The 18,255-nt window shown below is 36.5% G+C and overlaps 1 protein-coding gene across 2 annotated transcripts in view; it reads left to right on the top strand.

The window, feature by feature from the left end:
• The window catches only part of Tmprss15 (transmembrane serine protease 15), a 116,934-nt gene that overhangs the window by 79,673 nt on the left and 19,006 nt on the right, over positions 1-18,255 (top strand). For both annotated transcript variants that reach the window (XM_021209664.1, XM_021209663.1), the window contains 3 exons: positions 3,288-3,398; positions 5,097-5,229; positions 15,325-15,420. In XM_021209664.1, the coding sequence (XP_021065323.1) occupies positions 3,288-3,398; positions 5,097-5,229; positions 15,325-15,420 (340 nt within the window). The remainder of the gene's footprint in view (positions 1-3,287; positions 3,399-5,096; positions 5,230-15,324; positions 15,421-18,255) is intronic.

The raw sequence follows: 18,255 nt of genomic DNA, 5'->3' as shown, positions 1-18,255 counted from the left end.
CTGTTATTTTATAAAAAATTAACATATGCTGACATACATGTTGTTATAGAATGTATATTTGCGTGTGTGCATTTATTTTAAGATTTTTTTATTTGAAATATAATTTAAAGAAATGATAACATCTAGAAGAAAAAGAAATGTTCTCACTAAGATACTCATGATTCATTATACATATATATATATATATATATATATATTCATTTGGGGTCATTTGTCATCTCAGTAATCTTTAAAAATATGTTTTTGTGAAACAAATTGATAATTGCATTTACTAGAACCTCCCTAATAAAATTATGTTCTGAGATATATAACCTACTTTTCTCCTGTTATAAAAATTTGGCGAAAATGCCAGTCATAACCTCCTAAAAATACCATCATTAAGGCAAATTAGATTTCGGGTAAATGATAGAATATTTTAAAGCTTAAAATAGACAAACATCCCCAGTTATTATTTTCTGTTACCAAGAGAGAATGGCTAGATATATCCCCTGCTTATCTAGTTATTTGAAGAGAAAAGTGGTAGAACCAGAGTGAAGGACAAGAGTGTTTATTTAACAGACAGATGTTTTAGATCTCAATGTTAGGACACACCAGAGAGAGAGAGAGAAAGAGAGAGAGAGAGAGAGAGAGAGAGAGAGAGAGAGAGAGAGAGAGAGAGGAATTTAAAATAACAATTTACTTTTTGAAACTCACATACATGCATATAATATATTTTATTATATCCAACCCCTGTTCCAATTCCCCCTCTCAACATTATACCCTCTGCTTTTTAAATTTTATGTTTTTTTTTTTAACATTTACTTAGTTAATATGTGTATATGTGTGGACATCTGTCTATTGGCACTAATGCCAAAAATCAGAGAATGATGATCATAGGAGTTCATTCTCTTCTTCCATCAAGTGGATCCCTAGGTTCAAACTCAGTTTCTTTGCCTTTGCAGTAATTACAGTGATCCATTGGATTTTGTCCTTCTCAGTCCAATTAATATTACCAATTAATAATGAGTGTGTGGTCACCTAGTGGATCATGGTTAACCTTCTAGGAACCACATTCCCAAAGAAAAAAATGGATCTCCTTCCTTTAGTAACTATCAACCTCTGTCTTAGTTGGATTTCTATTCCTGCACAAGCATCATGACCAAGAAGCAAGTTGGGCAGGAAAGGGTTTATTCAGCTTACACTTCCATACTGACTGCTGTTGATCACCAAGGAAGTCAGGACTGGAACTCAAGCAGGGCAGGAAGCAGGAGCTGATGCAGAGGTTATGGAGGGATGTTCATTACTGGCTTGCTTCCCCTGGCTTGCTCTGCTTGCTCTCATATAGAACCCAAGACTACCAGCCCAGGGATGGTCCCACCCACAAGGGGTCTTTCCCCCTTGATCACTAATTGAGAAAATACCTTACAGGGTCTCATGTAGCCTTTTCCTCAACTAAAGCTCCTTTCTCTGTGATAACTCCAGCTGTGTCAAGTTGACACAAAACTAGCCAGTACAACCTCCAAAGGCACCCCAGGTAAAGATAAGGGGTCAAGAGAGACTCCTACATCCATGCTAGATTGTTGACTTGCTTGTTCTTGAGTAGATCTTATTCAAGTGATCACAGCTTCTATGAATTTGTGAGTGCCACGGATATATCATTCAAAAAGACAGCATTTCATGGGACTTCTTTGCACTTCTCATCTCTTGCAATCTTCACATCCCCTCTTTGGTGATATTCTTGAGACTTGGGGAAATTTAGGATGGACTCTTGCAGTCACAGTCTCAATACTATGGATGGATGAGTCTCTCGTGACCCATTATCTTTATCTGCTGTGCTATTTGAAGTTGATGACTACTAAACGAAGGAGAGTCATTTTTCTTTAAGAATGTGGCTCCTAAAAAGTTACTCATGGCCCAATAATCTCAGAAAGATTAATTTATGTACATAATCAGTCTTGAATGATTAAAAGGACACAAAATTGGGTAAGAAGGGGAAGAGAGTGTATCAAAGTTGGAGACTTAGAGAGCATAATCAAATATGTATGAAACCTTCAAAGATAATTTAAAAATCCCTCATTAAAAATGTACAATATTTAATACTTTTGTCAGATTTGTCTTAAAACTTAGATTGCTAGCTGAAATGATTTCCTTTAAGAACTACCACATTCTTTGGTTGTTATAAATAAGCCCTGAGAGCTACAATAATGACTGGTCTGTTAACACATACAAACACAATAATGGCACGAATAGCATGGGAGAAACCAACCATGTTCTGGCTGGATTTGCATCCAAGAAGTGATGACCATAAAGAAAAAAAAACTTGTAAGGAAAGAGAATAATGATAGAAAAAGTGAGAGAGATATTGGGGTTTTATGTCTTTATGAACTTTGATAATTTCATACATGCATAAAAAAATCAATAAAAGTTGAACTGCACCTTCCTCAAATATTGTCAAATTAGCCAACACAGAGCAACTGTTTCTCGAGAAAATCCAGGCATATTATCTATACTTTTCATAACTTTTGTCAAGTGTCAAAATCTACCGTTGTTTTATATGTATTTCTGATTAGTGACACTGTGCAATGTATGTGCACACACACACACACATTCACACATATGCCAAATGAATAGTTAATTTTGAGTAACTTTTTCTGTGGAGGTAGTTCTTCCTTTTATTTCTGATATCCTTTCAATATAAATAGTCATTTAGTGAAATCAAACTAAGTTTGCTATAATGATACAATTTTGATTCTAGCTTATATTTTCTAGTTGTTTTCAAACTAGTGGCCTCCTGAGTCTTGTTGTCAAAGGGTTTTGTTTTTCCTTCCAGATTGTCAATGTACCACAGAGCATGAGGTGTTAAGTGTCTCCATAAAAAGCTGTGCAGTCACAGAGTATCGACATTATAAGTGAACTGAACAGGGCTCCTCTTGTCATAAAGCCCTTCTTTCTAAGTCACGATGATAAGTGTCGTGAGGGAGGTATCTCCCAGTCATACTTGAAATCTGTAGGGTCAGGTCATTTTAAGAGCAATCTCAGTTACCTCTTAGAACTTACCCTGATGCATTTTTGCAAAAAAAAAAAAATGGCCAAGGTTTAATCCATATTCATTCAAGCCACATGTACACCTTTAATGCAGTTTGTGGGTAAGAAATTTGGGAGTATTTCAACACTGAAGCTTCTTTCTTTAAGCACTAAAGCAAATGTCTGATGTTTAAAGGGCCAAAAATGGAATGGGTATTCAGAAACCTTCAACTTGTGGTTTGTTTGTTTGTTTGTTTGTTTGTTTTGCTCTATACAATAAATAGAACCCTGCCAAGATGATGAATTTCGGTGCAAAGATGGAAGCTGCATTCCTGCGCGGAATCTCTGTGATAGCAACCCACACTGTAGTGACGGCTCAGATGAAGCAAACTGTGGTATGTCTTATTTTCATGAACATGCTTGTGCTGCATTAACTTGGATTTTAGATTTTCCAACCATGAAAGGAAGAACACATATTGTTTCATTGCAAGTGTTGAGGAATGTGAACTGCTCTGATATGAGCTTCAAAACCATTTTGGTTTGTAGTAAAACTAATACATAGACCTCTAGTTTGTTTCTGTTACTTGATTACATGTAATAACTGTAAGTCTAGGACCAAAAAGATTCAGTCAAAAAAACATAAATATAAAAGACAAATGTAAGCAAGCCAGGCACCTTAGCACCTGGCCCTTTGGCTATTTTATTTTGTTTATTGACTTCAGAAGAAACGTCTGAATGCATATTATAACTGAATTCTCTTTTTACTTTTATTTCTTAAGTGTTTTCTTCTTCTTCTTCTTCTTCTTCTTCTTCTTCTTCTTCTTCTTCTTCTTCTTCTTCTTCTTCTTCTTCTTCTTCTCCTTTGATTGGTTTCAGGACAAGCCCTTATTTCAGGTTGCAATAATTATATGAATACTGTATTATTTTATCATATATTATTTTAATTTTATTTCTAAAAATTATTACATAATTTATGTGCTTCGCAATATGTGTGATGAAAGAGCTCAATCAATAACTACCTTGATTTAACCCTGAAAAAAGTGAGTTTTGAAAAAGTTACCCATCTGTCAGAGATCACACGCCTCACAAGAGCTAAGAACGGTTTGTGAATCACCATCTGTTTAATTCAATATCAAAGCCTTTTAATGAGAGAATAAAGTAAAAACAATAACAACACAGTGTTTGTAGGTCAGACTTCCTTTGCTGAGAATTTATTTCCTTGAAAACAAGCTTAGGTTAAACCTGTTCCTGGGCATAGCAAGCCAAACATTCTCTGCAGAATGTTTGTAAGATAGTGGGAAGAAGAGAAAAATCAAAGCAAATACAGAGAATAAAAAACATGTTTCAGAAAAGGCACTGCTAGTGTACAAAACACATGAGCTTCCTCCTGAATTTCATTTTTTCCTCCCCCTTCTAGTTTACAGGTTTATAAGCAACACTTTTCATAAATAAATTTTAATAACTAAAATAACAAAATACACAACTTTATTTTTGTTCATTTGCTGGGAAATAAACTTGAACATTTTGCTTCTTTTCATTTTATAGTCATAGAAAAAGATGAAATAATATAATGGCAACTCAATTTGTATTTCTCAATTTATATCTTCTAAGATACACTTCAAAAATTGCAATCAATTGCTAATCCAAGTGTTAAATATGAGACCTTTTTCTTTAAGGTCACCAATCCCCAATGAAATTAACCAAGATGACCCTGTGAATAATCCAATATCCTAAATGAATCTCTACGTAGTTATTGGTATTTTACAAATTCTGTTGAAATTTTTTAAATTATAGGTATAACTTATGGGATGCAAAGTAACATTTTGCATTATGCATACAATGTGAAATGAACAAACCTGACTAATCAATAGAAGCAGCACCTCAAGTGATTAATAGTTTTTTGTGATGAGTTAGTTTGAAATTTATTTATTTATTATTTTAGCAATTTAAGAGTAGATACTCAATATATTTGTACTGATACTTGGTCACAAAAAACTTCCTTCCTCCAGTATAGATGATTTTTTTTCTCTTTGACCACATGGCTCCCACTCCCTTGTTTCTTGTAACCACCATCCTATTCTCTTCATTTTTAGTGCGTTTTCTCAATGGCACAAGGAGCAACAATGGGTTGGTACAGTTCAATATCCATAGCATATGGCACATAGCTTGTGCTGAGAACTGGACCACACAAATTTCAAATGAAGTTTGTCATCTTCTGGGACTAGGGTAAGTGATTATAAACTGCTTTCCTATTTTTTATTATTAATAATAATTGTAATGTGTGTGTGTGTGTATCTGTCTGTCTGTGTGAGAGAGAGTTAATGACAGAAGCTGTTACACATTGGCTCACTTCACTGGATCACTATCGAGATCTCATTTAAGAGACTGACAATTTGGTTTATCTGAAATTTATAGTATAAATTTAGAAAATGTTTGTTACTGAAAAAAAAAGAAAAAGAAAGAAAAACTCATGAGTTCTGCACATAGACTTCATGAGATAAAGGGACTTGGAATGACAGCCTAGCATTGGAAATATATGGATTTTTTTGTCTAATAGTTTTTATGGTTTTGGGTTAATTATAGGACAGATCTAAAAAATAAAAGTTTAGTTTGATTAAAATTAAAAAGAATTGTGATAATGGATTTGTAAACTTATTAATTTGGGGGCATTACATACATTGCGTTTTGATATTTGTCATGGCTCTCATCTCCACTCTTCTGTCCATACTCATCCAACCTTGTGTTTCTATTGTAGATTTTATTTTAATAAAATCACTTCAATTTAGGGAGGATTTAAATAAAAGAAATTTGGAATGGTAGGAGTTGTAGCAGGAGTAATGTTGGGAGTCATTTTTTTTTTTTAAATTTTGGAAGAGTCAAGAAAATATAGAAGTTGATAACTTGTTCATTTTTCTTTTTTCTTTTTTTAAGTATTTTTTATTAGATATTTTCTTTATTTACATTCCAAATGCTATCCTGAAAGTTCCCTATACCCTCCCCCTGCCTCTGCTCCCCTACCCACCCACTCCCACTTCTTGGCCCAGGCTGGGTCATATAAAGTTTGAAAGACCAAGGGGCCTCTCTTCCCAGTGATGGCCAATTAGGCCATCTTCTGCTACATATGTAGCTAGAGACNCGAGCTCAGGGGGTACTGGTTAGTTCATNTTGTTGTTCCACCTACAGGGTTGCATCCCCCTATAGCTCCTTGGGNACTTTCTCTAGCTCCTCCATTGGGGGCCCTGTGTTCCATCNAATAGNTGACTGTGAGCATCCACTTCNGTGTTTGCCAGGCACTGGCATAGCCTCACAAGATGCTGCTATATCAGGGTCCCTTCAGCAGAATCTTGCTGGCATGTGCATTAGTATCTGGGTTTGGTGGCTGATAATGGGATGGATACCCAGATGGGGTAGTCTCTGGATAGTCCATCCTTTCATCTTAGCTCTAAATTTTGTCTCTGTAGCTATATCCTTTCAAGGGTATTTTGTTCCTTATTCTAAGGAGGAATGAAGTATCTACACGATGGTCTTCCTTCTTGGTTTTCTTGTGTTTTGCATAATGTATCTTGGGTATTCTAAGTTTCTGGGCTAATATCCGCTTATCAGTGAGTGCATATCTAGTAACTTCTTTTGTGATTGGGTTACCTCACTAAGGATGATATCCTCCAGATACATCCATTTGCCCAAGAATTTCATAAATTCATTGTTTTTAATAGCTGAGTAGTACTCCATTGTGTAAATGTACCACANTTTCTGTATCCATTCCTCTATTGAGGGACATCTGGGTTCTTTCCAGCTTCTGACTGTTATAAATAAGGCTGCTATGAACATAGTGGAGCATGTGTCCTTATTACCAGTTGGAAGATCTTCTGGGTATATGCCCAGNAGAGGNATTGNTGNATCNNCTGGTAGTACTATGTCCAATTTTCTTAGGAATAGCAAGACTGATTTCCAGAGTGGTTGTACCAGCTTGCAATCCCACCAGCAGTGGAGCTTCAGTTAAAACACTGGATTGTGATACTCATTTTGGATTCACACTTTAATAATAATTCAATAGCAATTTCAGTTAGGCTAGGCAACTGAAAACTGTAGAAGGACATTGCTTCTGCTGTTAATAGCTCAGTGAGCTGAGGGTCTTTTTAATAGACTCACTTGGCAAAAATGGAGGGGACAATACTGATGAGTTCCCCTTATTCCTAAGCCCAGGCCTCTGAATGGCACCAGTGTTTGGACATTACTCCAGGGTTATGAATACAAGGAATCTTCATGCTGTGATTTGTTAATCACATTTCAATTTCTTTTTAGAAGATGCATGTACTTGATTTGTTTATGAAAATCAGTGATCAGCATCTCAGTTTGATATATATATAATATATATATATATATATATATATATATATATATTATATATATACATTATATATATTGTTTATATATATAGTTATATGCACATGAACATAAATATATATGTATGGCTGTGAAATAACAATAAACAAAGAAATCATGAATTTGAAAGCGAATAAGGAGGTATTTGAAGGGGTTAGAATGGACAGAAGAGAGGAGATGGATATTGCAATTATATTACAATTTCAAAGGTGACAAAACCAAAATATGTTTAATGAATTTGAGTTAAATATCTGAGATGAAGTGATTTTTTTCAGATGTAAAATAGAATGTACTAGAATGAATGCATGTGTCTTTAGTGCAATTAAACTTTGTAAGTATATTTTGATTATTCCTGATTCAGAAACAAAAGCATAAATCAGGTCCATGAATGAATAAATTGTGATTTGGTTTTACATATTTATATGGTGGGGATAAGCACATCAACAGAAAATCACTATACTATTTTAAAATGTGGCAGAGAAGACTTGAACTCAATTAGGGCATATCATCAAAGGCTTTCAAGGGACTGGTCTGAGTTGAGTGAATATAATTCAATTCTACAACACTGAGTCCTATTATTTACCTGTTATCTCATGCCCAGCCAGACTCTACTGTCTGGTCCATTGACCTCATTTCCTGTGGATCACAGTTCTTGCTTCAAGACATGGAGATCAAGAGACAGGGTCCTCCAGTATAGAAAATAAGTGATGTGGTTCATTGCCTTAGATACAATATTTTTGAGAAAGGCCAGGTACTTGCTTTCTTCTGAAATGATACAGGTAATTTGTGCAAAGACATTAATCTTTGTTCCTATCCATGCTTATTAGTCTCCATAGTGCTTTAATAACTGAAAGGACATTACAGCATTAATGAGAGTTGTCTAGACTGGCATATGGAAATAGAAAAAAATTAGTGTGCTTAAATGATGTCTTTGGTTCAGCGGGAAATATTTTAGGATCTACTTTTTAAGCGGGGGGAAGGGGGGCTGTATTCTCTCAAGGTTATTTATACAGATTGGATATGAACTGCAATTTCCCATAGATCTGTGAAAATCACACGAGAAAGATTCCATCAGCCTTTACTCCTTTGTATTAAACATTTTAATTCCATTTCATTTATACCATCCAGAAGTAAAAAGGACTTTGAATAACATTTTTATATCTTTGATAAAAGTAAGAAAATTTTGTTTGTTTTCTGGTTTGTTGGTTTGGTTTGTTTGGTTGGTTGGTTTATTGGTTTTGGTTGGTTGGTTGGTTTGGTTTGGTTGGTTGGTTTGGTTTGGTTGGCTGGTTTGGTTTGGTTGGTTGATTTTGGTTGGTTGGTTGGTTTTGGTTGGTTTTGGTTANGGCTGGTTTGGTTTGGTTGGTTGATTTTGGTTGGTTGGTTGGTTTTGGTTGGTTTTGGTTAGTTGGTTGGTTTGGTTTGGTTTGGTTGGTTGGTTGGTTTTGGTTGGTTTTGGTTGGTTTTGGTTAGTTGGTTGGTTTGGTTTGGTTTGGTTGGTTGGTTTGATTTGGTTGGTTGGTTTGGTTTGGTTGGTTGGTTTTGGTTGGTTGGTTGGTTGGTTGGTTTGGATTGGTTGGTTTTGGTTGGTTGGTTGGTTTGGCTGGTTTTGGCTGGTTGGTTTGGTTTGGTTGGTTGGTTGGTTGGTTTTGATTGGTTGGTTTTGGTTGGTTGGTTGGTTGGTTTTGGTTGGTTGGTTTTGGTTGGTTGGTTGGTTTGGTTGGTTTTGGCTGGTTGGTTTGGTTTGCTTTCACACTGAGGTGAGAGTAATGCTAAAGGGAATGGTGAGTTTTCCACTGTTTTTTTCTAAGAAGGAGATCCAAAGTTTCAGATCAATCCGTTGCACATGAGATTTGCCTAGTAAAATCATTAAAATTAATAGTTTGAAAATATTAGTGGGAAGTAGAGCTAGTCATTTACTTTCTAGACAAAAATAGACCTTTTGGGAGGGGTTGTTAACTCTCCTGAGTCCTGTGCAATGTATCTCTACCTTACAAGCCAAACTAGCCTTTTTTTATCCTCTCATTCTCAAAGCTGAACAGGAAATAGACTTGTATCAGTGTTCTTCTACTTCAGGGTGTTTGTGAAAACTGTTACCATAATTAATTGGAGGAAAGGGAAGGAACAGATATTGTAATTATACTAAAATCTCAAAATAAAGAACGATCCCATGCAAACACACTTTTAATTTATTTCCACAGTTTGGCATTAGGTATTGAAAACCTGAAATTAAAACTGGTATTGTATACTGGCTTGATAAGTTGACAGACATTACTCTGTGTGTAATTTCTATCAGTGTCCTTCATAGCCTGCATTCTGGTTTCTGTATGTGCGGTTTTTGTCTACCAGTGTCCTGATAATTTTCAACTATGTAGTCAAAGCTTACACTCATAAGAGCTGTAAACACACACATGCACACACATATACAGAGAAAGAGAGAGAGAGAGAGAGAGAGAGAGAGAGAGAGAGAGAGAGAGAGAGAGAGAGAGATGGGGGGGGCGATTTTTACCAGAGAAGTTTTACAAAGACAAGTTGTAGATGAAGACAGAAAGAGCCAGAGAATGAGAAGGAGCCAGAAGATCAGAACAGATTGCCAAAGTTAGTTTGCAGTCAAGCAGAGCACTTCAGTCAGAATCTGAGAGAAGCCAGTTTGAATTGGCCAGCTTTGAGAGGAGTTTGGGCCAGAATAACTGTTTTGAACTAGCCAGCCAGAGTTCAGAAAGACCTAGAAAGGGTGAGCTTATTCAGCAGTAAGCCTCCAAAACAACAATTATATCTGGTGAATAAGAGATACTTTCATACATTTTATTGCATCTATCTATTTGTTTAAATAATGGGGCGGTAAATGCATGCATATACATATACAGAGAGGGGCAGTGAGTGGGAGAAGCTCTAAACAAGTTGTTGGAAAAATAATTTTCACTCTATTAAAATGACTACCTAAATAATTTCAGTGAATGTGACACTTTACCAAAAAGCATGTAATTTACCTGACATACAATTTACACCTATTTTCTCCTGCTTTAAGATTAAGGATGCCTTAATTAAAAACAACTAAGGAGCTAATGAGCTGCAGTTGTTTGACGGCTTCCCAACATTCATCTCTGATCAACTGTTACCTTATGGGGCTGGTCAAGGGACATAGGCAAGGAATGCCAACAAGTTAAAACTCAGGCACAAAAACATTTATAGAGATGATGAGTCTGAGAGCACACCAGTGACCTGGTTTAGACATATTCGTTTGTGCACACACATACACGAACATATACATCCCCGCAAATATGTGCACAATGAATAAAAACATAAGCAATACATACATTTAATCAAAATAAAACCAGTAACTTGAGAGAATAAAGGGAAAGGAGATCCATGCTGCACGAAGTTCTCCAGATAGTGTCCATGGAGGGCCCTGCCTCCTTGGCAAGATCCTGAAAACATCTTCACTCAGCCACATTTTGGCTTGAAGAACCAGCAGTTTGTTTTCTTCCAAACACTATAATGTCGGTAAGATAACAGAGAGCAATGACAAGATTGGCCCATTGATTTCTCTCTTTCTGGGAGTATGGTACCTTTCACAAAGAAGGGATTGATTGGGTTCAAGATAACTTTTCTATTGACATTTCTTTGCTTCTATGCATGTGTCACAAACTTTAAAGACCCGAGGTCAGAAAAATCTCAAATTCAATACCTTTACCGACTCTTGAAAAGTTTTCTTAAGTGAGTGACAGGTCTGTTGCTATAAATGTAGTAAATGAATGAGATTGCAGTTAAAATATGTCCAGGTCAGACGTGGTGGTACTTAATTGCCAATGTGGAGACTGTCAGAGTGGGATAGTTTGTTTCCGACTCTCTTGGAACCTCCACCGCTCCCCATCTATAAAAGTCCCGAACTCTGTCCTGCCAAATCAATCCCCTTCTTACTCTTCAATCAGAAGAGAAAGACCTTCATTCCCCGAAAGCCTTTTTAGCTTAATCCTACCTGGCTCTATTCATTGCTTAAACCTTTTGGGGTGTGAAATGAGCTCCAGTGTCGGGCCACACTATTTGCGGCATGCATTATTCCTTCAGCTTTAGTGTGTCCAAAGGCTTAAAACATCTCTACCTAAGCTCTTGCTGCAGGGAAGAATCCTTATCTCGGCAAAGGCAGTCTGAGGAGCAAGACAAAGGAGAGGCAACCCAAGCAGGGACCGAGCAGAGAGCCTGAAGTCTGGATACCGCCGAAGCAGCCAGGAATAGCCTCCTTTTCTCTCCCTGGAATTCCATTATAAGTATATTTGTATACTCCATCTGTGACCTAAAAAGCAATAATGTTCGCATGCATTTGCTTCTCTTCTCTCACGTAGACTAGACTTTTCCTGAGGTCAGGAGAGAGCCCTTTAAGGGTATATAAGCCATAAAACTTATAATAACGATTTGGAAATAGGTTGCAAGGAGACACGACTACATAACCAGAGTAAAGCTGTGTGGTGACCTTTGTGATACTAAATCCCTAGTCATTCAGACACTTGTGGGGATGGGCACTCAAGTTCTCAAAATGAATAAATCTGGAAATTATCACAAAAAAAATTTTTTTAACTACTTTCAGTCACCAAAGATTGTTTCTCTGTGATGCAACAAAAATAGTGTACTATACTGGTCCTCTTGATTCAATTTAATACGCTATGAGAATTTTTTTTTCAAAGATGAATAATGACATCACATAGAACTGATCATCTTTTATTTTCTACACATTGTTTATTATTTTGTCCTGTGTTAATCAATAGTGTCTCAAACTTTTGTTTCTTTGTGTTCTATCTATTGTGAATCAGACTTAAATAAATTATTTCTAGGGGAAAAAGGATAAAATTAAGTTGGCAAGATTTGAAATTCACACAGCCTACTTCTTCTAATTAAGTTCCCAAATGGAAATATGAAGGTGAACTAGAAAACTCTGTAGAATACTTTTAGGATCCCGAGGCCAATATAAAACATGAAAATGTGCACATGTGAATATTTTATAGCTTTTGTTGAAAAGGGATATTGTTTTCTGGCAAACTAGAGGTGGTGTGATACTGCGTCCCTGCAGTCCTAGCACTCAAGACTCAATCCAATACTCAACAGGAGTACTGAAAGACCAAGGTTAACTAGGATTTGTAATGAGACTAATATCAACATGGGGTACATAGCAAGACTCTGTCCATATAACTACATAATAAAATGTACTTTGTTTCTTTATTTTCTTTTCATCTGAATCACATAGAAGAAAAAATAAATATGTGTCCTTTTTCCATGTGAGTACATAATCTCCACAGTGCTCTAGGCAACACCAACACCACCAGGGAACGTCGTTTTTGAGATCCCTAAGGGAAGAACATGTGTCTATTGTTCTTAAAGGACATTCTCTAGGCTTCCTGTCATTCAGAATATATGTGTTAAAGTCATTAGGCACAGTCTCACCATATATCACCAATAGCAGATACGTAATGAGTCGAGTAGACTAAAATATTTATAAAAATCATAATTTAATATTTTCTATTTTTATTTAGATTTCTACAGATACGGATAGGTATTTTCAAGTCCTATCTTAAAGAAATGTCAAAGGAACTGGGGAAGGGTAGCGAAATTGAATTGTCTAATATACAAATGCCTGAAATACATTTTAATAAAGAAGTCTTGGTCTTCTCCATCTCATGCATTAATGAAAACAGATTCAAACAGTTAGAAGTCAAGTTGGAAGCCAAAAGACAGAACTTTGTACTACTTTAATCAACAGAGCTTTTATTTCCCCATGACCTTGTTTCCTTTTCTATAGCAAATATTAGGATCATTTGAAAGGTTTCTTACAGCAGCACGCTGGACCGGCAACCTGACTTTCCGATCCCATTGATCTAAAGTAGCTCTGGGTAGTTTGTCGTTTTAATTTTTAATCTTCTAGAGTGATGGCTGCTACTGTTGATAGAGCGCCGTGACAATGTCTCCTGAAAGATAAGAAACTTATAGAACTACGTGGAAAAGTGCTCCAAGGCCTCAAACCGTAGGCAGAATAAGGAACTGGAACTTGAGTAAACAAGAGAACGCTGTCTAGAGAAAGATTAATCACCACTGTGCACTTTACCCCCCGCCCCGCCCCCAGCATGTATGTGCACTAACCAGGTCCAGCACTGAAGCCTGAAGCCAACCTTCAGGAGGCCTGATACATTACCTTGGTGCGATGCGATCTACCAGAAGCCACACCCTGATAAAACATAGAGGCCTTGATCTACATTTGCTCTCAGAAAAATGGGTGGGTCTTCACCTGTGACTAGTTTATATCGGTAGAAGTTTCTATGACTCAGGCATCGCTAACCTTCTACATCCACTTCTGCCTTTTTTTTCCCCCTTAGCTTCAGCAAATACATTGCATAGAGTTATTTAAATGAAATAATTCTTCTGCTCATGTGGCTGGAGAAAATATAAAATCCAAAAATAACAATAGCAAGGCTTGTCTTTGTTTCATGTAAATCTATTTGATATTTTATTAAAGGAAGATTAATGACTTTGTGTTCTTTCATTGCATTTATCTGCTTATCAAGTGGAAGTGAAATATACCAAATATTGGGACATTAGACAGAGCATCTATTTTCCCAACATCCTGTTCAGTGGCTGGAAGGCGGCAGATACATGCTAAGTCTAATGAAGGCTTTGGAAAGGAGAGGAACTACCCCTTGAACATTTTTTTTTTCTTTTTCACCGATTATAAGAATTTTGGGTGTTCCTGGCCCATATCCTGTGCACCCAAACACACTGTTAATGTTTACTATCATCCAGGGGAGACATTAAATATTCTGAAGAGGCAACAAACACACTCTACATGTTATTTCAGTAGGTAGAGATCACATTGTCTCCTAACAACCATAGAGAACATTAAAATTAATATACTGAGAATCCAGAAATAAGCATGATGATGATGATGATGATGATGATGATGATGGTGATGACTTTAACTAATGACGATTTCCCACGTGCATATTGTATCACTTTTAACCATCACTCTTCTCCTCTGCAGGTTCAGCCCACTGACTTTCAAATTTAAAGGCATAGTTTTATATTAATACTAAGATATTGATTGAGTAAAAGAACTTAAATAAAAGATTAGGATTGAAATTTAACTAAATTTAGTTAAATTTTAAAATAAAAGTGAAATTAATTAAGAGAAGCCTTCGTAAGCCTCACTGCAGATGGTGCAGACACTGCAGCTTGTAGCCTAGAGGATTGGACGCCGGGTTACACGGAGGTGTCTTTTGTCACCCTGCGGTGGCTCACCAGTTGGCAACTGCAGATGGAGGCTATGGAGGCCCTCAGAGCAACCGCTTGTCTTCTTCCTTGGATTTAGGACTGTTTTGACTTTGAATTTAATGAGATAACAAAAGCAAAAAGAAAACCAGAAAGCTAAACTCTGAACTGCTAAAGAGAGAACTACTCTATGTGCTTCTTAGGCAATTTGAATTTCTTGATAGATGAGTTATACTTTGTTAAAAAAAAAAGGTTTAAATCATGAGCACTGTATTTATTTTTCTACTTCAAATTTAATTCACATTTTATATGAGCTGATCCATTAAACTATTCACATTCAATCAATAGCATTGAAAAAAAAAAAAAAACAGAACAGGAATCAGATCCTCAAGAGAAATGTGTAATGACCTTGTAATATAATGTAGGATATTGAAACAAGTACTAAAGGCATTTCCCAAAAATTGGCTATACTTAACGTCATACTAATAATTTTGCTAATGGTCTATAATATTGTTTGATATTATATCTGTTGAAATGGATTCTTCTCTTATACAATATATCCTGCCCAGTTTCCCTTCCCAAGTATTAACATAATTTACTTCAAATTATGTCCCATCAAATAATTAAAATGTAACATTAATGTTGGTAATTGTATCTCCTGTTCATATGTCATTTATTCTATCTTAGGACTGCAAACTTATCGATGCCAATATCATCTGCTGGAGGTGGACCGTTTGTGAGAGTAAACCAAGCCCCTAATGGAAGCTTGACAGTAACACCTAGGTGGGTACTGGGATGTTTGATTTTTATGTGGTACATAGGACTAGATAAAAAAAAATGGAGCCAATAATATGTCAGTGACACCACACATTGACAACATACATTTGAAAATTGTTCAATTTCTTTTTGTTTGTTGGTTGGTTGATTTGTTGGTTGGTTTTTGTTTTTCCAGTCAGGGTTAGGGTTTCTCTGTGTAGCCCTGGCTGTCCTGGAACTCACTCTGTAGACTAGGCTGGCCTCTAACTCAGAAATCCACCTGCCTCTGGGATTAAAGGTGTGCAGCACCACTGCCCCGCTATTCAATTTCTTTTATTTGTGTAATGTCAAGCACAATCTGTTTTTCTTCCCCCCTGATAAGATTGTTTGATCTTATACTGGGCAATTTTGTGTCATCTTGACACAAGCTGGAGTTTATCACACAGAAAGGAGCTTCAGTTGGTGAAATGCCTCCAAGAGATCCAGCTGTAAGGCNTTTTCTCAATTAGTGATCAAGGNGGGAGGTCCCCTTGTGGGTGGTGCCATCTCTGGGCTGGTAGTCTTGGGTTTATAAGAGAGCAGGTTGAGCAAGCCCGTGGAAGCAAGCCAGTAAAGAACATCCCTCCATGGCTTCTGCATCAGCTCCTGCTTCCTGACCTGCTTGAGTTCCAGTCCTGACTTCCTTTGGTGATGAATAGCAGTATGGAAGTGTCAGAAGAATAAGCCCTTTCCTCCCCAACTTGCTTCTTGGTTATGATGTTTGTGCAGAAATAGAAACCCTGACTAAGACAGATTTTCATTTGTGTAAGATAGTCTAATGAACTATAAGCCATTACTGTTATGAATACAGAGTGGAAGAAGATATACCATAATATTATTCTTATTCTCATACTCTAAAGCTCTGAATATCATGAAAATAAATTGTAAGTTTTAGAATAAATAGGATAAATGCACATCAGACAACCATCAAAATTCAAGGGGTTACATGAGAATCAAGGGGTTATCTTTCTTAGCAAACAAATATGAATATAATTTTAAAATAATATAATCAGTCCTATATTATCTCTCTTTTGTTATTTTAAGCTAGATCTTCTCTTATAAACTTTTTGTGGAGTACTAAAAACCAGCATCCTCCCTTTATTCAAAAGTCTGTCATAGTACATTATGTAATTTCTCCTATTTAGGCATTAGCAGTGATTTTTGAGATTGAGGAAATTGGCCTGTGAATCTCATAATCCCACGACAGACAAACTCAGGATGAAATGACTGCAGGGAGACATCAAAATTGCACTCTAACCGTTAGCATTACACTAAGTGTTACCAGTACACTTTGTTTAGCAGACTTGGTGTTAAAACATCATCAGCTTATTCCACTTCTCCTGAAAGTTAGCACTCCCCAAAGCTCAAGCAATAAAATGAATCCATAAGCACTACATTTAGTATCAATGCGAGAACCTTGGGGTTTAGCACTGTCAGTGTTGACTGATGTGAATCCCAGTGGGTTTGAGCCAAACCACCTGAAAGTTTTCACACAGGTTTCCCAACTTCCTTTCTAATAAGGAGTTCTGAAACTCATGGTTCTCCTGTATGCTGAGAATTCTACCTATTCAGGTTCCCTAGATGTAAATATTAGGAAGAAAGAGCAAACAAAGTTTAAAGCCTTGGTCTTGCAAACTTTATATGACCCAGCACAGGGGAAGGCCAGGGCCAAGTAGTGGGAGTGGGTGGGTAGGGGAGCAGGGGCGGGGCGCGGGGTATAGGGAACTTTCAGGATAGCATTTGAAATGTAAATAAAGAAAATAATAATAAAAAAAATTTAAAAAGCCATTCAAATTAATTGAATGCCTCTTTCAGAGAAGAACCGTATTATTCCATTTTTCTTCTTCTTTTTCTTTATTCACTTTACATCCCTGATTGCAGCACCCACCCTCCCTCCTCTCCTCCTAGGCTCATCCTCACAAACCCCTCCCCCACTCCCCCTCCCGAGATAGGAATGCCTCACACACACCTGGGTACCAACCTGCCTAAGCAGATCAAATTATAGCAGGACAAGTGCATCCCCTCCCACTGAGGCCCAACAGGGCAGTTCAGCTAGAGGAAGGGGATCCAGGGTCAGGCAACAGAGTCAGAAACAGTGCCTGCTTCAGTTGTTAGGGGTCTCACAGGAAGGCCCAGCTGTGCATCTGCTACAAAGTTGTAGGAGTCAGGTGACAGTTATTAGCGCCGCTATTATACTTACGTTCATGATGTTTGGGAAGAAAAAAAAAAAAAGACTTTATATAGATGTAGCCTTTACATACCTTCTTTTTACACCAAAAAAGTCAATTAGCTAAATGTCTTCAATCCTTTCTTTAACTGGCCATATTATACTGAGCTGGCAAAACTGAGACGTATTGATGTATTCAGTCCCTTAGTTAATTAATGTTATGTAATTATGACATTTAGTATGATATGGAAAAATAGTGCCTTTGAGGGTATCCTTGCTAAAAGTTATAAGAAAAATAAGGAAGATGTTATCAGAGAAAATGTGAAATTTCTTGTGAGATGGTAATGAACTATTAATTGCTTATGTGCTTGATTAAAAATATTTAAGCATTGTTCGCTCTTTACAATGTCCTAGAAGCCATTCTGAATATGGATTTCTATTGATGAGCAGTGTAGATTTGAAAAGCGTATTTTTGAGACTTGAAAGCATCCTATACTGCATCCTGTAAGCTACTTTTCTTTCAAACACACGTGGGCATCAAAAGGAAAGTTAATTGAGATTTTTGAGGCATTTTATAGAGAGGTATATATATATATATATATATATATATATATATATATATATATATATATATATATATATATATATATATATAT

Source organism: Mus pahari, chromosome 12 (assembly GCF_900095145.1).
Source record: "Mus pahari chromosome 12, PAHARI_EIJ_v1.1, whole genome shotgun sequence".
NCBI lineage: Eukaryota > Metazoa > Chordata > Mammalia > Rodentia > Muridae > Mus > Mus pahari.
Note: the sequence above shows the minus strand (reverse complement) of the source record. Positions and strands in the feature narration are given on the sequence as shown.